The sequence below is a fragment of the Oncorhynchus clarkii genome, chromosome 28, assembly GCF_045791955.1.
Source record: "Oncorhynchus clarkii lewisi isolate Uvic-CL-2024 chromosome 28, UVic_Ocla_1.0, whole genome shotgun sequence".
Taxonomy (NCBI): domain Eukaryota; kingdom Metazoa; phylum Chordata; class Actinopteri; order Salmoniformes; family Salmonidae; genus Oncorhynchus; species Oncorhynchus clarkii.
Window position 1 is genome coordinate 49710320 of NC_092174.1, and position 22176 is coordinate 49732495.

At 40.3% G+C, this 22176-nt stretch overlaps 1 protein-coding gene across 1 annotated transcript; it reads right to left on the reverse strand.

Annotated features, from left to right (window-relative positions):
- Positions 1-3360: 3360 nt before the first annotated feature.
- On the reverse strand, positions 3361-21629 carry LOC139386804 (adenylate cyclase activating polypeptide 1b). Its single transcript, XM_071132611.1, has 5 exons — positions 21597-21629; positions 21068-21172; positions 20345-20593; positions 8812-8916; positions 3361-3544 (listed from the first exon to the last, which is right to left on the reverse strand). The coding sequence occupies exons 2-5, from the start codon at positions 21169-21171 to the stop codon at positions 3361-3363; spliced, it is 642 nt and encodes a 213-aa protein (XP_070988712.1). The 5' UTR covers position 21172; positions 21597-21629.
- Positions 21630-22176: the final 547 nt, after the last annotated feature.

Sequence of the window (22176 nt, forward strand, 5' to 3'; positions counted from 1 at the left end):
GTTGGGGATTATGACATGATTGTAGAATAAAGGTAGTTGTAGGAGAATGTTGTAGAATAAAGGTGGTTTTGGAAAAGGGTGAAAACCAGGAGGGGGAGAAAAGGACTGGGAAAAGCAGGAGCTGAGAAACAAAACCGCTGACTTGACAAAGACGAACTGACAACGGACAAACAGTTTGTCAAGTCAACCAGCGTTTTGTTTCTCAGCTCCTGCTTTTTCCCAGTCTCTCTTTTGTCGCTCTCCTGGTTTTCACCCTTGCCTGTCCTGACACTGAGCCCGCCTGCTTGACCACTCTGCCTGACCCTGAGCCTGCCTGCCGAACTGTACCTTTGCCCTTCTATGGATTGTTGACCTCTGCCTACCCTGAGCCTGCCTGCCTTGACCTGTCTATTGCCTGCCCCTATTGGATCATTAAACTATTGTTTATTCGACATGGTCTGCATCTGGGTTTTACCTTCATACTTGATGCCAATATTAAACAATCAATAATCCCTTGATATCAACATGTAACACTGTCGTTGGTTCACAACTCTAACAAACACTAGACACAAAGGTTGGTCTGCTTCATCAGCATGTCATCCCAGACTTTTGGACATGCTTTAATAGTTACAGGTTAAAAGAGGGGGGATGAATGAGCAAATTTAAGGCTGTTAGCCATGATGATATGAGGGCCAGATTGGGAATTTAGCACCCCTACTCTTACGATAAGTGCCATGGGATCTTTGGTGATCAGGACACCCGTTTAACATCCCATCCGAAAGACGGCACAGGGCAATGTTTAGGGTGCTGCATAGCTTCAGAGGCAAGCCAGCATTGGGATGCAGGGTGGTATGCTGCTGGTTATGTTAAATGTAGAAGACACATGTTGGTTGAATGCATTCAGTTGTGCAACTGACCAGACCTCACTCTAACCAGTCTCCATACACCACTGATTCCATAACAATGTGTGGCCTCTGTCATTCTATCACATCTTTCGCTCTATCATGCTCTCTAACCATACAGATTCAAATTACGTCAGCTTTGTGGTTTCTATACATGGATCATATCATTTACAATACTAGAAGAACAAACAAGCCAGACCTGGTTAGGGGTACTGCATTGACCCCCTCTGTATCCTAACTCTAAACCTCTGTTAATCTTCCCAAAATAATTCAAACAAAGACTAGTCTGAGTGTACATGCATAATGAGTATAACACACATTCACTCAAATGACCTGTATTTTATCAAGGGAACGCCCTACATAAGACCCTAAAGGAATGACAGGGTTAAGGGTCCTTAGGAGAGAATTGGTAAAATACTATACTAACCGAAACCTGCTTGTAAATATAAGTTTTACTCTTTGGGCCTGCTTGGAAACATAAAATATTGGTTGCAAAAATAAGTATAACATTCAATGCTTTGATTGTCTTTTTCAAATCTCTTTATTTTCTGCATATGTATAGTACTTCTTAAATATTTCAAGAGCATAAATTGAAGGTGCACAATTTCCTTTTTATCTGTTTTGTTTTATATATATTGACATGAACATCCAATATTGGCTATAACTGTGAGCCAAGTGCTTTAGTACAAAAAGAAGACATAATATTATAAAAACAATTATTTTAATGGCTTTACTTCATACATACAGTTGAATTCAGAAGTTTACATACAATTAGGTTGGAGTCATTAAAACTCGTTTTTCAACCACTCCACAAATTTCTTGTGAACAAACTATAGTTTCGGCAAGTCGGTTAGGACATAAACTGTGTGCATGACACAAGTCATTTTTCCAAAAATTGTCGCAATTCCAGTGGGTCAGAAGTTTACATACACTAAGTTGACTGTGCTTTTAAACAGCTTGGAAAATTCCAGAAAATGTCATGGCTTTGTAAGCTTCTGATCGGCTAATTGACATCATTTCAGTCAATTGGAGGTGCACCTGTGGATGTATTTCAAGGCCTACCTTCAAACTCAGTGCCTCTGCTTGACATCATGGGGAAATTAAAAGAAATCAGCCAAGACCTCAGAAAAAAAATTGTAGACCTCCACAAGTCTGGTTCATCATTTGGAGCAAATTCCAAATGACTGAAGGTACTACGTTCATTTGTACAAACATCAGTACGCAAATATAAACACCATGGGACCACTCAGCCGCCATACCGCTCAGAATGGAGACGCATTCTGTCTCCTGGAGATGAACGTACTTTGGTGTGAAAAGTGCAAATCAATCCCAGAACAAGCGAAAAGGACCTTGTGAAGATGCATGAGGAAACCGGTACAAAAGTATCTATATCCACAGTAAAACGACTCCTATATCGACATAACCTGAAAGGCCGCTCAGCAAGGAAGAAGCCACTGCTCCAAAACCACCACAAAAAAGCCAGACTACGGGTTGCTGCACATGTGGGGGGAAAAAGGGGGAAGCTTGCAAGCCGAAGAACACCATCCAAACCGTGAAGCACGAGGGTGGCAGCGTCATGTTATGGGGGTAATTTGCTGCAGGAGGGACGGGTGCCCTTCAGAAAATAGATGGCTTCATGAGGCAGGAAAATTACGTGGATATATTGAGGCTACATCTCAAGACATCAGTCAGGATGTTAAAACTCGGTCACAAATGGGTCTTCCAAATGGACAATGACCCCAAGCATACTTCCAAAGTTGTGGCAAAATGGCTTAAGGACAACAAAGTCAAGGTATTGGAGTGGCCATCACAAAGCCCTGACCTCAATCCCATTTGTGGGCAGAACTGAAAAAGCGTGTGCGAGCAAGGAGACCTAATGTACAAACCTTATTCAGTTACACCAGCTCTGTCAGGAGGAATGGGCCAACAACCACCCAATTTATTGTGGGAAGCTTGTGGAAGGCTTCCCGAAATGTTTGACCCAAGTTAAACAATTTAAAGGCAATGCTACGAAATACTAATTGAGTGTATGTACAATTCTGACCCACTGGGAATGTGATGAAAGAAATAAAAGCTGAAATAAATCATTTTCTCTAGTATTTATTCTGACATTTCACATTCTTAAAATTAACTGGTGATCATAACTGACCTAAGACAGGAAATTTTTACTGTGATTATATGTCAGGAATTGTGAAAAACTGAGTTTAAATGTATTTGGCTAAATTGTATGTATTGTAAGCTTCCGACTTCAACTGTAAATATATGTTTAAGGAACACAGGCACAAACCACTTTTTGGTCAGATATAGTATAGCATTCATAAGGATGTAGTTTGAAAGATGAGTATATATAACAGAGAGTTAGGGTCAGAGTTGGGGTCAGAGTTAGGGTCAAAGTTAGGGTTAGGGTCAGAGTTTGGGTTAAGGTCAGAGTTAGGGTCAGAGTTAGGTTTAGGGTCAGGGTAAGGGAGGGCTAGAATCGCTACAAATATGTGAGCCTCCATACTTTGTTCCTAAATCGCTGTCTGTACCTTCTCCCCAACACTGCCTCCAGGTACTTCTTCATAGCCATATGTTTCCTGTAGCGACTGTAGCCGTCTGTGAAGATGCCGTCTGAGTGACGCTTTGATAACGGCTCCGATTCATCCTCCATTCGACTCTCCTCACTGCATTGACATGGGACAACATATTAGTACAGCATGGTACTACATAACACTCTCCTCAAATAAACACATAAACATCATATTAATACGTCATACTATATGTCATATTAGTATATACAGTGCCTTGCGAAAGTATTCGGCCCCCTTGAACTTTGCGACCTTGTGCCACATTTCAGGCTTCAAACATAAAGATAGAAAACTGTATTTTTTTGTGAAGAATCAACAACAAGTGGGACACAATCATGAAGTGGAACGACATTTATTGGATATTTCAAACTTTTTTAACAAATCAAAAACTGAAAAATTGGGCGTGCAAGATTATTCAGCCCCTTTACTTTCAGTGCAGCAAACTCTCTCCAGAAGTTCAGTGAGGATCTCTGAATGATCCAATGTTGACCTAAATGACTAATGAGAATAAATACAATCCAACTGTGTGTAATCAAGTCTCCGTATAAATGCACCTGCACTGTGATAGTCTCAGAGGTCCGTTAAAAGCGCAGAGAGCATCATGAAGAACAAGGAACACACCAGGCAGGTCCGAGATACTGTTGTGAAGAAGTTTAAAGCCAGATTTGGATACAAAAAGATTTCCCAAGCTTTAAACATCCCAAGGAGCACTGTGCAAGCGATAATATTGAAATGGAAGGAGTATCAGACCACTGCAAATCTACCAAGACCTGGCCGTCCCTCTAAACTTTCAGCTCATACAAGGAGAAGACTGATCAGAGATGCAGCCAAGAGGCCCATGATCACTCTGGATGAACTGCAGAGATCTACAGCTGAGGTGGGAGACTCTGTCGATAGGACAACAATCAGTCGTATATTGCACAAATCTGGCCTTTATGGAAGAGTGGCAAGAAGAAAGCCATTTCTTAAAGATATCCATAAAAAGTGTTGTTTAAAGTTTGCCACAAGCCACCTGGGAGACACACCAAACATGTGGAAGAAGGTGCTCTGGTCAGATGAAACCAAAATTGAACTTTTTGGCAACAATGCAAAACGTTATGTTTGGCGTAAAAGCAGCACAGCTGAACACACCATCCCCACTGTCAAACATGGTGGTGGCAGCATCATGGTTTGGGCCTGCTTTTCTTCAGCAGGGACAGGGAAGATGGTTAAAATTGATGGGAAGATGGATGGAGCCAAATACAGGACCATTCTGGAAGAAAACCTGATGGAGTCTGCAAAATACCTGAGACTGGGACGGAGATTTGTCTTCCAACAAGACAATGATCCAAAACATGAAGCAAAATCTACAATGGAATGGTTCAAAAATAAACATATCCAGGTGTTAGAATGGCCAAGTCAAAGTCCAGACCTGAATCCAATCGAGAATCGGTGGAAAGAACTGAAAACTGCTGTTCACAAATGCTCTCCATCCAACCTCACTGAGCTCGAGCTGTTTTGCAAGGAGGAATGGGAAAAAATGTCAGTCTCTCGATGTGCAAAACTGGTAGAGACATACCCCAAGCGACTTACAGCTGTAATCGCAGCAAAAGGTGGCGCTACAAAGTATTAACTTAAGGGGGCTGAATCATTTTGCACGCCCAATTTTTCAGTTTATGATTTGTTAAAAAAGTTTGAAATATCCAATAAATGTCGTTCCACTTCATGATTGTGTCCCACTTGTTGTTGATTCTTCATAAAAAAATACAGTTTTCTATCTTTATGTTTGAAGCCTGAAATGTGGCAAAAGGTCGTAAAGTTCAAGGGGGCCGAATACTTTCGCAAGGCACTGTAGATCCTACTAAATAGATCTTACTACATACAGTAGATCCTACTACATACACTAGATCCTACTGTACTACATAGATCCTACTACATACAGTAGATCCTACTGTACTACATAGATCCTACTACATACAGTAGATCCTACTGTACTATATAGATCCTCCTACACACAGTAGATCCTACAACATACAGTAAATCCAACTACATAAATCCTACAACACAGTAGATCATACTACATACAGTAGATCATACTACATACAGTAGATTCTACTACATACAGTAGATCCTACTACATAGATCCTACTACATAATGTCAATCATATTACATAGGTCCTTCTACATACAGTGAATTCTACCACATAGATCCTATTACATACAGTAGATCCTACTACATACTGTAGATCCTACTACGTACAGTAGACCGTCTTACATACTGTACACCGCACTACATACAGTAGATCCTACTACATACAGTATATTTTACTACATACAGTATATCCTACTGTACTACATACGTCCTACTACATACAGTAGGTCCTATTAGATACAGTATATTCTACTAAATATATCCTAATACTTACAGTAGGTCCTACTACATACTGTAGATCCTACTACATACAGTAGATCCTACTACATACAGTAGATCCTACTACATACAGTAGATCCTACTACATACAGTAGATCCTACTACATAGATCCTATCACATAGATCCTACTACATACAGTAGATCCTACGACATACAGTAGATCCTACTACATAGATCCTACTACATACAGTAGATCCTACTACATACAGTAGATCCTACTACATATATCCTACCACATAGATCCTACTACATACAGTAGATCCTACTACATAGATCCTACTACATACATTAGATCATACTAAATACGGTAGATCCTACTACATTATATCCTACTATTTAATGTAGATCCTACTATATACAGCAGATCCTACTACATACAGTAGATCCTACTACATAAAGTAGATCCTACTACATACAGTAGATCCTACTACATAGATCCTAAAACATACAGTGGTTCTTACTACATACAGTAGATCATACTACATTAGATCCTACTACATTAGATCCTACTACATGCTGTAGATCCTACTACATACTGTATATCCTACTACATACAGTAGATCCTACTACATAGATCCTACTACTTACACTAGATCCTACGACATAGATCCTACTACAAACAGTAGATCCTACTACATAGATCCTACTACATACAGTAGATCCTACTACATACTGTAGATCCTACTACATACATTAGATCCTACTACATACTATAGATCCTACTACATAGATCCTACCACATAGATCCTACTCCATATATCCTATATTCATACAGTAGATCCTACTACATACTGTAGATCCTACTACATACTGTAGATCATACTATATACAGTAGATCCTACTACATAGATATTACTACATACTATAGATCCTACTACATAGAGCATACTACATAGAGGAGAACCTACTACAAACTGTAGATCCTACTACATAGATCCTACTACATAATGTAGATGCTACTACATAGATCCTACTACATAGATCCTACTACATAATATAGATCCTACCACATAGATCCTACTCCATATATCCTATATTCATACAGTAGATCCTACTACATACTGTATATCCTACTACATACAGTAGATCCTACTAGATATAGTAGATCCTACTACATAATGTAGATCCTACTACATTAGATATTACTACATACAGTAGATCCTACTACATTAGATCCTACTACATATTGTAGATCCTACTACATACTGTAGATACTACTACATACAATAGATCCTACTAGATATAGTAGATCCTACTACATAATGTAGGTCCTACTACATCAGAACCTACTACATACAGTAGATACTACTACATACTGTAGATCCTACTACATAGATCCTACTACAAACAGTAGATCCTACTACATACAGTAGATCCTACTACATACAGTAATTCCTACTACATACTGTAGATCCTTCTACATATATCCTACTACATACAGTAGATCCTACTACATTAGATCCTACTACATACTGTAGATCCTACTATATACAGTATATCCTACTACATATATCCTACTACATACTATAGATCCTACTAGATAGATCCTGCCACATAGATCCTACTCCATATATCCTATAATCATACAGTAGATCCTACAACATACTGTAGATCCTACTACATACAGTAGATCCTACTACATATTGTAGATCCTACTACATACTGTAGATCTTACTACATACTGTAGATCCTACTACATAAAGTAGATCCTACTACATAGATCCTAAAACATACAGTGGTTCTTACTACATACAGTAGATCATACTACATTAGATCCTACTACATTAGATCCTACTACATACTGTAGATCCTACTACATACTGTATATCCTACTACATACAGTAGATCCTACTACATAGATCCTACTACTTACACTAGATCCTACGACATAGATCCTACTACAAACAGTAGATCCTACTACATAGATCCTGCTACATACAGTAGATCCTACTACATACTGTAGATCCTACTACATACATTAGATCCTACTACATACTGTAGATCCTACTACATAGATCCTACCACATAGATCCTACTCCATATATCCTATATTCATACAGTAGATCCTACTACATACTGTAGATCCTACTACATAGAGCCTACTACATACAGTAGATCCTACTACATACTGTAGATCATACTATATACAGTAGATCCTACTACATAGATATTACTACATACTATAGATCCTACTACATAGAGCATACTACATAGAGTAGAACCTACTACAAACTGTAGATCCTACTACATAGATCCTACTACATAATGTAGATGCTACTACATAGATCCTACTACATAGATCCTACTACATAATATAGATCCTACCACATAGATCCTACTCCATATATCCTATATTCATACAGTAGATCCTACTACATACTGTATATCCTACTACATACAGTAGATCCTACTAGATATAGTAGATCCTACTACATAATGTAGATCCTACTACATTAGATATTACTACATACAGTAGATCCTACTACATTAGATCCTACTACATACTGTAGATCCTACTACATACTGTAGATACTACTACATACAATAGATCCTACTAGATATAGTAGATCCTACTACATAATGTAGGTCCTACTACATCAGAACCTACTACATACAGTAGATACTACTACATACTGTAGATCCTACTACATAGATCCTACTACATACAGTAGATCCTACTACATAGATCCTACTACATACAGTAGATCCTACTACATACTGTAGATCCTTCTACATAGATCCTACTACATACTGTAGATCCTCCTACCACACAGGTCATACTACTGTAGGCTATACAGGTATCATCATCAGAGCAGTGAATAACAGGTTTATACAGGTATCATCAGAGCAGTGAATGAAAGGTCCCAACAGGCATCATCATCAGAGCAGTGAATAACAGGACTCTTACCCTACAGGTATCATCATCAGAGCAGTGAATAACAGGTCTCTTACCCTACAGGTATCATCATCAGTGCAGTGAGATACTGCCTCGCTGTCAGCTGGCCCAGAATCTCCCTCAATGTGCTAGCTACCACCTCCTCCGCACGTCTCTCTGTTCTGAGACAACACAACAACACAGAGACATGTTAGAATCAGAACTTGACACACCAACACAACCCTAGACACGTTATAATCAGAACCCCTACACAACACAACTCTGGAAACATTAGAATCAGAACCCCTACACAACACAAACCTAGACACATTAGTCAGAACCCCTACACAACACAACCCTAGACAAATAAGAATCAGAACCCCTACACATCCTAGGCACATTAGAATCAAAACCCTAAACACATTAGAATCAGAAACCCAACACAACAACACAACAATCAACAAATAAGAATCAGAACCCCAACACAACACCAGACACGTTAGAATCAGAACCCAGACACAACAAAACAAACCTAGACACAATAGAATCAGAACCCAGACACAATAACACAAACCTAGACACATTAGAATCAGAACCCCTACACAACACAACCCTAGATATGTTATAATCAGAATCCCTACACAACACAACACTAGAAACATTAGAATCAGAACCAATACACAACACAAGACATATTAGAAACTGAACCCTGAAACAACACAACCCTAGACACATACGAATCAGAACCACAGCACAACAACACAACCCTAGACACATTACAATCAGAACGCTTACATAACAACACAACCCTAGACACATACGAATCAGAACCACAACACAACAACACAACCCTAGACACATTACAATCAGAAACCCAAAACAACACAACAACACAATGCTAGAAACATCAGAATCAGAACACTGAAACATTACAACCCTAAACACATTAGTCAGAACCCCAACACAACACAACACTAGACATATTAGAATCAGAACCCCTACACAACACAACCCTGAACACATTAGAATCAGAACCCCTATACAACACAACCCTGAACACATTAGAATCAAAACCCCAACACAACAGCACAACCCTAGACACATCAGATTCAGAGCCTACAGAACACTAGAAATATTAGAATCAGAACCCAGACATAACACAACCCTAGACAAATTCAAATCAAAACCCCTACACAACACAACCCTAGACACATTCAAATCAGAACCCCTACACAACACAACCCTAGACACATTAGAATCAAAACCCCTACAGAACACAACACTAGACACAATGGAGAATCAGAACCCTACACAACATAACTCTAGACACGTTATAACCAGAACCCCTAGAGAACTGTCACGCCCTGACCTTAGTTATCTTTGTTATCTTTATTATTTTGGTTAGGTCAGGGTGTGACTAGGGTGGGTATGTTAGTTTTTGTATTGTCTAGGGGTTTTGTATATCTAGGCGTTTTGTAAGTCTAGGTATTTGTATGTCTATGGTGGCCTGAATTGGTTCCCAATCAGAGGCAGCTGTTTATCGTTGTCTCTGATTGGGGACCATATTTAGGTAGCCATTTTGTATTTGTGGGTTCTTATTTTATGTTTAGTTGCCTGTCTGCACTACTCATATTTGCTTCACGGTTCGTTTTGTTAGTTTGTTCAGTGTTCTTTCTTTAATTAAAGAAGAATGTACGCTTACCATGCTGCGCCATGGTCTCCTCCATAAAACAACTGTGACAATAACACAACACTACAACCCTAGACACAATAGAGAATCAGAACCCTACACAACACAACCCTAGACACATTAGAATCATGTCAGGCCTTCACAGGAGAGCCGTTTGAACATAAAAATATATATATATATTTTTATCAAACATCATTTGAGTCAATTGGAGGTGTACCTGTGGATGTATTTCAAGGCCTACCTTCAAACTCAGTGCCTCTTTGCTTGACATCATGGGAAAATCAAAATAAATCAGCCAAGACCTCAGAAAAAACCTGTAGACCTCCACAAGTCTGGTTAATCCTTGGCAGCAATTTCCAAATGCCTGAGGGTACCACGTTCATCTGTACAAACAATAGTACACAAGTAGAAACACTATGGGACTACACAGTTGTCATACCACTCAGGAAGGAGACGCATTCTGTCTCCTGGAGATGAACGTACTTTGGTGCGAAAAGTGCAAATCAATCCCAGAACAAGCAAAGGACCTTGTGAAGATGCTGGATGAAACAGGTACAAAAGTATCTATATCCACAGTAAAATGAGTCCTATATCGACATATCCTGAAAGGCCGCTCAGCAAGGAAGAAGCCACTGCTCCAAAACCACCATAAAAAAGCCAGACTACGGTTTGCAACTGCACATGAGGACAAAGATCGTACATTTTTGAGAAATGTCCTCTGGTCTGATGAAACAAAAATAGAACTGTTTGGCCACAATGACCATTGTTATGTTTGGAGGAAAAAGGGGAAGCTTGCAAGCTGAAGAACACCATCCCAACCGTGAAGCACGGGGGTGGCAGCATCATGTTATGGGGGTGCTTTGCTGCAGGAGGGACTGGTGCCCTTCACAAAATAGATGGCAGCTTGAGGCAGGAAAATTCCGTGGATATATTGAAGCAACATCTCAAGACATCAGTCAGGTTGAAGCTTGGTCACAAATGGGTCTTCCAAATGGACAATGACCCCAAGCATTCTTCCAAAGTTGTTGCAAAATGGCTTAAGGACAACCAAGTCAAGGTATTGGAGTGGCCATCACAAAGCCCTGACCTCAATCCCATAGAAAATGTGTGGGCAGAACTGAAAAAGCGTGTGCGAGCAAGGAGGCCTACAAACCTGACTCAGTTACACCAGTTCTGTCAGGAGGAATGGGCCAGAATTCACCCAACTTATTGTGGGAAGCTTGTGGAAGGCTTCCCGAAAGGTTTGACCCAAGTTAAACAATTTAAAGGCAACGCTACCAAATACTAATTGAGTGTATGTTAACTTCTGACCCACTGGTAATGTGATGAAAGAAATCAAATTTGAAAGAAATAATTATCTCTACTATTATTCTGACATTTCACATTATTAAAATAAAGTGGTGATCCTAACTGACCTAAGACAGGGAATTTTTACTAGGATTAAATGTCAGGAACTGTGAAAAACTGAGTTTAAATGTATTTGGCTACGGTGTGTGTAAACTTCCGACTCCAACTGTAGCTAAGTTTAACCTGTTTGGTTAGCCCCCAGCATTGTAGCATTGTTCATTGTTGTTTAACTAGCTAACGTTAGCTGGCTGGCTTGTTAGCTGAGGTTACGCGACATTTGTACAACTCCTTTTGAATATGTCCAGTGTCAGTAAATGTCTGCAAAAAAGCTAAAATAAATTGTTGCCAGCAGAGTTTGTGTGGCTGTTTTCATGTTATCCATATGTAAACAAATCATCGGTCAGAGTGCTCCGAAAGCTAAACGAGATGAGTGGGGCTAAAGCTTAATAATGATGCTGAATCGGTGTAGACAAAGCAGAGCTCTTGACTAGATACCAAAACATTCAAAGGAGATTTTCTCAAAAGTGAGTATACAAGTTGATCAACTTTCAAAGCAGAATTGCTTTCCCATTGTTCCTTAAATGCAGTGTATGATCTAAAGCCAACATCTCATTTGGCCGCCTTACCTTCCAGTTCTCCGCTGCCTGTGACTGGAACGAATTGCAAAAATCGCTGAAGTTGGAGACTTTTATTTCCCTCACCAACTTTAAACATCTGCTATCTGAGCAGCTAACTGATCGCTGCAGCTGTACATAGTCCATCTGTAAATAGCCCATCCAATTTATCTACCTCATCCCCATACTGTTTTTATTTATTTACTTTTCTGCTCTTTTGCATACCAGTATCTCTACTTGCACATGATCATCTGATAATTTATCACTCCAGTGTTAATCTGCTAAATTGTAATTATTTGCTCTCATGGCCTATTTATTGCCTACCTCCTCATGCCTTTTGCACACAATGTATATAGACTATTTTTCTACTGTGTTATTGACTTGTTTATTGTTTACTGTTTATTGTTTACTCCATGTGTAACCTTTATTTAACCAGGTAGGCTAGTTGAGAACAAGTTCTCATTTACAACTGTGACCTGGTCAAGATAAAGCAAAGCAGTGCAACACAAACAATAACAGAGTTACACATGGAATAAACAAACATGCAGTCAATAATACAATAGAAAATGTCTATATACAGTGTGTGCAAATGAGGTAGGATAAGGGAGGTAAGGGAGGTAAGGCATTGGTCTATAGTGGCGAAATAATTACAATTTAGCATTAACACTGGAGTGATAAATGTGCAGATGATGATGTGCAAGTAGAGCTATCTCTGCAGTAGATTGCAACTCCACTCCCTTTGGCATTTCTATCTTGATGGAAAATGTTAAAGTTAGGGATGGAAATTACAGGGTTTTTGGTGATTTTCCTAAGCCAGGATTCAGACACGGCTAAGGGCATCAGGGTTGGCGGAGTGTGCTAAAGCAGTGAATGAAACACATTTAGGCTTCTGATGTTAAACTTCTTAGGGCTAGGGGGCAGTATCCTGAATTTCTGCCTGTCTGACATGCTCAAAGTAAACTGCCTGTTACTCAGGCCCGGAAGCCAGTATATGCATATAATATGGTAATGGGGTAATGGTAGTATTGGATGGAAAACACTCTGAAGTTTCTAAAACTGTTAAAATAATGTCTGTGGCTATAACAGAACTGATATGGCAGGCGAAAATCAGAAGAAAATCCGCCCAGTATTAGTTTTCTTTTCAGCTCCCAGGCTCTTATTTTATAAATCTAATGAAACCCCTATGTCACCCAAATTGCAATTCCTATGGCTTCCACTAGATGTCAAAAGTCTTTATTCAAGGTTTCAGGCTTTTATTTTGAAAAATGAACAAGTATTATTAGTTTCAGTGAGCCTGGATAAAATCAGTCTTTCGACGCACGCTTGCAAATTTGGCTATCCTATTGAACATACTTCTTTCCATGTAAAATATTATAGTTTATTTACACTTTAGAGTACCCAAGGATCAAATAGAAACATCGTTTGACTTATTTGGATGAAGTTTAGTGGTAACTTTTTGGACTCTTGTATGCATGTTAAAAGAGTGGATTACTGAAATCAATGGTGCCAACTAAACTGACATTTGAGGATATATTTTCGATTTTATCGAAAAAAAAACGACCATTCATATTGTAGCTGGGACCCTTGGGATTGCAAACAGAGGAAGATCTTCAAAGGTAAGTGATTTATTTAATCGCTATTTGTGATTTTGTTAAGCCTGTGCTTGTTGAAAAAATATTTTGATGTGGGGCACCGTCCTCAGATAATCACATGGTATGCTTTCGCCATTCGACAACGCAATTGGATTAACAAGAAGTTAAGCTTTTAAATTATATAAGACACTTGTATGTCCATGAATGTTTAATATTTCGATATAAAAAAATTGAATTTGGCACTCTCCAATTTCACCGGATGTGGTTGGCTTCTATCCCGTTAGCGGGACACCGAGCCCCAAGAGGTTTTAACCTGTACATCAGAAGGGTACGGCTAAAAGCTATAAGAACTGGTTGTCTAGTGCATTGGGGGCAGAGAATGAAAGGAGCAGATTTCTGTGTGTGTTAGAATAGAGTCAGGGCATAATGTACAGACAATGGTATGGTAGGATGTGAGTACAGTGGAGGTAAACCTAGGTGTTGAGTAACAGTGAGCGGTTTCGTCTCTGGAGGCACCAGTTAAGCCAGGTGAGGTCTCCGCATGTGTGGGGTGGGACAAAAGAGCTATCTAAGGCATTTTGAGCAGGACTGAGGGATCTACAGTGAAATAAAACAATAAGAACTAGCCAAGACAGCACTAGACATGGCATATTGACATTAGAGAGAGGCATAAAGCAATCACAGGTGTTGATCAGGAGAGCTAAGACAACAACGGGTAAAGGGTGATGAATGGGCAGAGCGAGTCAGTTAGGTACATACAGGACCTGAGTTTGAGGTTGGGGCCAACAGCTTAAAACCTGTTATGGATGATGCGAATTTTCGCAGCTTTTTGTTAAAAATCACGCAACATTTCAAAGTCCTGCTACTCATGCCAGGAATATAGTATATGCATATGATAAGTATGTGTGTATAGAAAACACTCTGAAGTCTCTAAAACTGGTTAAATCGGGTCTGTGGCTATAACAGAACGTGTTTAGGAGTAAAAATCCCTGGTAAAACTGTTTACCAAAAACACAAAAAAAATATTTGTCCGCCATTCAATGTATTGTTTAAGGCGACCTAAAATAAATGAGGATCCCCTGTAAACGCCTACAGCTTCCACACGATGTCGCCATTGCTGTCAATCCTTGGTTACGTCACGAATAGGCCCCTCCTTTCTTGAGGCGCACCACAGTATGTTGTGAAACTGAAAAAATGGACAATGATTTCCAGACTTGCTGCTATCGAATACAGATCGCCCCGTGATCAATTTGATACATCATTAACGTTTATTAATACCTAAAGTTGGTTTAGAAAAGTCGTTTGAAGTGATTTGTAAAAGTTTATAGGCGACTTTTGTAATTTTAAAAAGTGACGTTGCGTCTTGTAAATGGGCTTTTTGCAGCATCAGACTGGCCTTCAGCAAATGACATTTTGGGTATACAATGACGGATTTAATTGGGAAAAAGACCCAATTGTGATGTTTATGGGACATATAGGAGTGCCAACAAAGAAGCTCGTCCAAGGTAATGAATGTTTTATATTTTTTTCTACGTTTTGGGTAGCGCCGGCTACCGCAAAATCTGTTGTTTACGTGTCGTGCTGGTATTTTGGGGGGGTGCATGCTATCAGATAATAGCTTCTCATGCTTTCGCTGAAAAGCATTTTGCAAATCTGACTTGGTGGCTAGATTCACAACAAGTGTAGCTTTAATTCAGTACCTTGCATGTGTATTTTTATGAAAGTTTGAGATTTATCGAGTACTATAGTATTAGTATAGTACTATAGGTAGCGCTCTGAAATTTCCGCTGAGCTGTTCCTGTGCAGGGACCACCTCCGTAAGAAGTTAACAAAATGAGGTACCATGTTATTGAAACAGTCCAGGGGACATCAGCTATGTAGCCGAGTGATCATAGGGTCAAAAGAGCAGCAATAGGTGAGTTGGGATGCCATTCTGTAGTCACTACTACGCTAGGCGAGAAGGGGATACACCGTTCAGAATAGCTAGCGGGCCGGGGCTAGTAGATGGCTCTTCGGCGACATCGTAACAGAATAGCCTGTTGAGACCACATCAGGCGATCACGTCGGCAGTCCAGTCATGATGGATCGGCGGGGCTTCGTGTCGACAATAAAGGGTCCAGGCTAATTGGCAAAGGAGGTAAGCCCAAGAATTAGCTGGTATATGGACCTAGATCGAAGATAGCTCAAGGCTAGCTGATGCTTGCTTCGGGACAGTGGCGTTAGTCACTCGTTTGCAGCTAGCTAGCTGTGGTGATCCGGTGTTATGATCCAGAGCGGCAGAATCCAGTGATATGATAGAGAGAAGTCCGATATGCTCTGGGTTGATATCGCACTGTGCAGACTGGCAGGTGTTGTCCGAGCTAAGGCTGGCTGGTGACCGAGGAAAAAGGTGAAGACCGCTAGCCGTGGCTAACAAAGACCAGTAGCTAGTTAGCTGGCTATCTCCTGATGGAAGTTCCAGTTATAAGGAATAAAAATAGCAGATCCGTACCAAATTGGGTGAGACGGGTTGCAGAAAAGTATATTTATTTCGTAGATAGAATGTGAGATTAAGATATATACGAAAAAGACCTGCTATTTACACGGGATAAGACACGAGATAAGACAAATACACACATCCTACTGCTACGCCATCTTCCCATCTTGGATTTCAAAATAACACAATAGATCTTGTTAAAGACAATACAAATAAAAAACAACAGTTTTTTTTGTACCATAAGGCCATAATGTATTATTCCAGACCAGGTGTAATTTTTATTTTAGCCACTAGATGGCAGCAGCGTATGTGCAAAGTTTTAGACTGATCCATTGAACGATTACATTTATTGCTAAAATGTTTGTATCAAGACTGCCCAAATGTGCATAATTTGTTTATTAATAACTTTTCATGTTCAAAATTGTGCACTCTCCTCAAACAATAGCATGGTATTATTTCACTGTAATAGCTACTGTAAATTGTACAGTGCAGTCTTGAAGCTAGGGGGCACTATTTTTATTTTTGGAAAAATAACATTCCCAAAGTAAACAGCCTATTTCTCAGGACCAGATGCTAGAATATGCATATAATTGACAGCTTAGGATAGAATACACACTAAAGTTTCCAAAACTGTGAAAATATTGTCTGTGAGTTTAACAGAACTGATATTGCAGGTGAAAGCCTGAGAAAAATCCAATCAGGAAGTGACTCTTATTTTGAAACCCCTGTCTTTCTATGCATCCCTATTGCCCATTGAAAGGGATATCAACCAGATTCCTTTTTCTGTGGCTTCCCTAAGGTGTCTAAAGCCTTTAGACGTAGTTTCAGGCCTTTATTTTGAAGAATGAGTGTAAACGTCCACATTGCGTAAGTGGTCAGTTGTTGGCTCTCAGTGTGATTTTTGCGCAAAACAGAGAGGTAGCCATTTTTCCTCCCGGTCCTAGTGAACAGCCAACTGTCCCGGTTGATATATTATCGAATAGATATTTGAAAAACACCTTGAGGATTGATTATAAAAAACGTTTGCCATGTTTCTGTCGATATTATGGATATAATTTGGAATTTTTTTCTGCGTTGTTGTGACCGCTATTTCCGGTGGATTCCTGGGCATAACGCATCAAACTAGCGGAGGTATTTGGATATAAAAAATATCTTTATGGAAAAAAAGGAACATTTGCTGTCTAACTGGGAGTCTCGTGAGTGAAAACATCCAAAGATCATCAAAGGTAAACGATTAATTTGATTGCTTTTCTCATTTTCGTGACCAAGTTACCTGCCGCTAGGTGTACATAATGTTTTGCTAGTATCTCGATAAACTTACAGCAAACACTTGCATTGTTTTTCGCTGTAAAGCATAATTTCTAAATCTGAGACGACAGGGTGATTAACAAAAGGCTAAGCTGTGTTTCGCTATATTTCACTTGTGATTTCATGAATATGAATATTATTTGACCGTTGCGCTATGCTATTTAGCGTAGTTGATGACAATTATCCCGGATCTGGGATGGGTGGTTCCAAGAGGTTTTAACAAGCTTTCTGCCAATATCAGATATGTCTATGTCCTTGAAAGTTTTCTTGTTACTTACAACCTCATGCTAATCGCATTAGCCTACGTTAACTCAACCGTCCCGTGGACAGGACACTGACCCGAAGAAGTTTTAAAGCTTGTTGTTAGCTAGCTAATGTTAGCTGAGGTCAGATGGCTGGCTTGCTATCTAAAATTAACTTCCATTGATGAACTGTGTACCGTTAGTAATGTTTTGTCAGAATGCTATTCCACATTGCTAGTTGTAGCCTAATGTTAACTAGCTAACATTAAACGTATTTGGTTAACTTTATCTAGCTATGACAATCGGTTTGTATTGCTAGTACTCAATGGATTGAGCTATGGTTCAATATTTAACTAGCTACACTTTTTAACAAAGACCCCAAGTTAAAGCTTCCTGTTAGCTAGATAACATTAGCTGATGGTAGATGGCTGGCTAGCTAGCTAACCTTATGTGTATGAATTGTGTAGTGATATCTCAGAATGCCATTTCATATCTATTGTATAATAATGCTAAAATATTTGTATCTGTAATATGTCTTTCAGCATCAGTAGAACATGCCTGACTCTCCTCCACCAGTCATACAAGGAGAATGGTCTAACCCTCTGCAGGTACATATTAGAATTGTGCAATAGCAGAGCATAAGTGATTTGGCCCATCATTGTAACACTGAGTTAATTAGTTAAGTTATTGTTATAAAAGGTTATATTCCAATGTTATTTAATGTTTATTTATATTCCATTCCAATATTATGTTCCAATGCTTTTTTTAAATGAATTAAAAACAACCATTGAAAACCTTTTGCTCCTGAATTTAATTTTAAAAACCGCTGGGATTTAAAATCTTGCATTGTTCAAATTATATTTAGTGCAATTGTACATAATGGATTGTATGGAAAAGGAACAATAAACAAAGACAAAGAAAATGAATGTGCAGGTGAGTTAAAAAGAGGGACTTTACATCACATCTCCTCATAGTGAGGATATTAATGGTGACATGGGCAAAACAATTTCCCCCCATATTTTGTTTCAATCATTAAAGAAGACAACTAGACTTCGCTTTAAAGTATTACTTACTAAATAAAACTGATTAAATGGGGGGGGGGTTAGACATTGTTCTTAAGGTTAGTTACCCCCTAGTACCATACTAACCTATCGTTTTCGTGTCCAAACAATGACAATACTGTGTTTCTGTCAGCTAATATTAATACATATATTTTTATATAGTGCTTTCATTACAAATAATCTCAAAGACCCTGTAAAAACAAACAAAACAAATGTAGAGATCTGGCTGGTCTTAGGCAATGGTCTTCCAAGGCTTCAGATGACAAGGTGTTGTTCAGCCACGTGGTTCAGAAAGGCAGCAATTTATTGTTCCGTCGAAACTTCTGGATTTAAAATAATAATATCTAATTAACTACATTCACACACATTCATTATTATAACAGTAAGGTCAATAATAAGGTTATTAATTCCACCATGATTTGAAACTCTAAGCTATAAGGACTGTCTGACAACTGCAAAATAATTGATTAAAATATGCAGGTAAATTATGGATAACTCTGATAAATATAATAAATGTTGATGGAGCCTTGGCTCTCACCTTGGATCTCCCCAAGGCTCTGCCCACGGCTCTGCCCTCGGCTCTCCCCTCTCCCCACAGCTCTTCCCTTGGCTCTCCCCATGGCTCTCCCCTCTCCCCACAGCTCTGCCCTTGGCTCTCCCCTCTCCCCACAGCTCTGCCCTTGGCTCTCCCCATTCCCCACAGCTCTGCCCTTGGCTCTCCCCATGGCTCTCCCCTCGGCTCTCCCCTCGGCTCTGCCCACGGCTCTGCCCACGGCTCTCCCCTCTCCCCACAGCTCTCACCTCGGCTCTCCCCATGGCTCTCCCCATGGCTCTCCCCTCTCACGTCGGCTCTCCCCAAGGCTCTGCCCACGGCTCTGCCCACGGCTCTCCCCTCTCCCCACAGCTCTCACCTCGGCCTTCCCCATGGCTCTCCCCTCGGCTCTCCCCTCGGCTCTTCCCTCTCCCCTCGGCTCTTCCCTGTCCCCTCGGCTCTCCCCATGGCTCTCCCCTCTCCCCTTGGTTCTCCCCTCTCCCCTTGGCTCTCCCCATGGCTCTCCCCTCTCCCCTCTCCCCATGGCTCTCCCCTCTCCCCTCGGCTCTCCCCTCTCCCCTCGGCTCTCCCCTCCCATTCCCCACAGCTCTGCCCTTGGCTCTCCCCATGGCTCTCCCCTCGGCTCTCCCCTCGGCTCTGCCCACGGCTCTGCCCACGGCTCTCCCCTCTCCCCACAGCTCTCACCTCGGCTCTCCCCATGGCTCTCCCCATGGCTCTCCCCTCTCACGTCGGCTCTCCCCAAGGCTCTGCCCACGGCTCTGCCCACGGCTCTCCCCTCTCCCCACAGCTCTCACCTCGGCCTTCCCCATGGCTCTCCCCTCGGCTCTCCCCTCGGCTCTTCCCTCTCCCCTCGGCTCTCCCCTTTCCCCTCGGTTCTCCCCATGGCTCTGCCATCTCCCCTCGGCTCTTCCCTCTCCCCTCGGCTCTCCCCATGGCTCCCCCGCACCCCGTCTTCATCCCAAGCAGGGCTATGCTCCTGCAGGTTTCATTCACACCTCTCATTTATTCAGGGTGTCATGGTGTAGTACATCTACTATACTATCTACTGTTTCTCTAATGTAATACAAGTTCTATTGTCCTGTCTGGACGGGACCTCGGTCTATTTCAACAAACTAACACCAGCTGACGTTACACACGTTCAAGTCTATCAGTCAAAATAAAGACCTATGAAAAATATTATATAGATCAAATATTATTTGCAATCATTTAGACTATTCCATAACAAACATTTAAAATGTTGTTATAAAATACATAAACTATAATAGCCTGTGCTATTCTGCATAAAAATGTCCATATAATATTCCAATATTGAACGCTGATTCCTGTTGATAAAAACACTGTTTAATTTAGCTTTGATTCATAAATCTTGATAAAGAATAGAGATGGCTTCAGGCTGAGATTAACCCCGATCAGAACTCATATCTATTTTAAATAGGAATGAATAACCAACCTGATCTTGGGATACCTGAGTCCTATAGACGAGCAGTAGATTCTGTAGTGCATTAGGATGCCGCAGACCAACAGCACTAGAGTGGCTCTATGACACCGTGCCATTCTAGAAGGAAAAAACACACTAACTGTTCAAATATAACTGGTAAAACAAACTATTATATATTGTACACAAATTGCTAAATTAAACAAGTAAAAATAGAACCGCACAAAAACAGATTAATGTGTCTATGTGCAGGAAATTCATAATTCTGTATTCTTCTAAATGAATTTGAAGATTAAATAAGAAATGATGTATCATATTCATTCAAAGAAGGAATTCTGTTTCGAGTCTTTCCTCTCCATTTCATAAAGTTTGGGAGTGCAGCTGTGTTGCACACTTCACCCCGTTCCACTGGGCAGAACTGGGCGTCAAGAGGATACATTCTGCATAAAAATACATTCCACAACTTAACTTATAGATCCTCCTTCATATTCCCCCAAATGAAAACAGCTAGTTTATAAATCAGAAGCTAGATTGGGTAACGTACTTATCGCAGAAGGTAGGCAGAGTAGCGTGCTGCAATGTGCTGGTCCAAGCAGGCTGTTGGTTGTTAGATAGAAAGATACCGATCTTCTTCTTCCTATAATGGCACCTTGTAGCGCCTTTCTTCCTCGTCTCTCTCTCTCTCTCTCTCTCTCTCTCTCTCTCTCAGCGCGTCACTCCACACAGCCTCTGCACTTTCATACACAATAGGGATAGAACATGCAGTTGAACAAACACCACCTCGGTAGAAAGGAACGTTGCTGTTTGTGTCCATGTCTTTTTTGAAACTTTTAGTCCTGATCTCAGGTTATCTGAAGTTTTATCAGCGGATCATCAGCTGTGCCTTCTTCACTAGTCACATAAAAGATTCTACAGATGTCATCACACCTTTTTCCTGAAGGGATAGAACACTCCAGTTCTTTCCTCAATGATGCCAGATATGCAGCTGTTGGTCACAGGTACCTTAACAAAAAAAAGGTAGGAATGTTGTCATACACATCAATCCAGAGCATCTCAAACATGCTCAATGGTTGACAAGTCTGGTGAGTACGCAGGCTATGGAAGAACTGGAACATTTTCAGCTT

What these genes read in the sequence shown, in the direction of transcription:
- LOC139386804 (XM_071132611.1), bottom strand. Translation starts at nt 21,171, where the DNA reads ATGGCACGGTGTCATAGAGCCACTCTAGTGCTGTTGGTCTGCGGCATC. An exon ending in GAGCCTTGGGGAGAGCCGAC is followed by an intron (nt 8,917 to 20,344) that starts GTGAGAGGGGAG and finishes GTGTTGTCTCAG; the next exon opens with AACAGAGAGACGTGCGGAGG. An exon ending in CTGATGATGATACCTGTAGG is followed by an intron (nt 3,545 to 8,811) that starts GTAAGAGACCTG and finishes ATGTCAATGCAG; the next exon opens with TGAGGAGAGTCGAATGGAGG.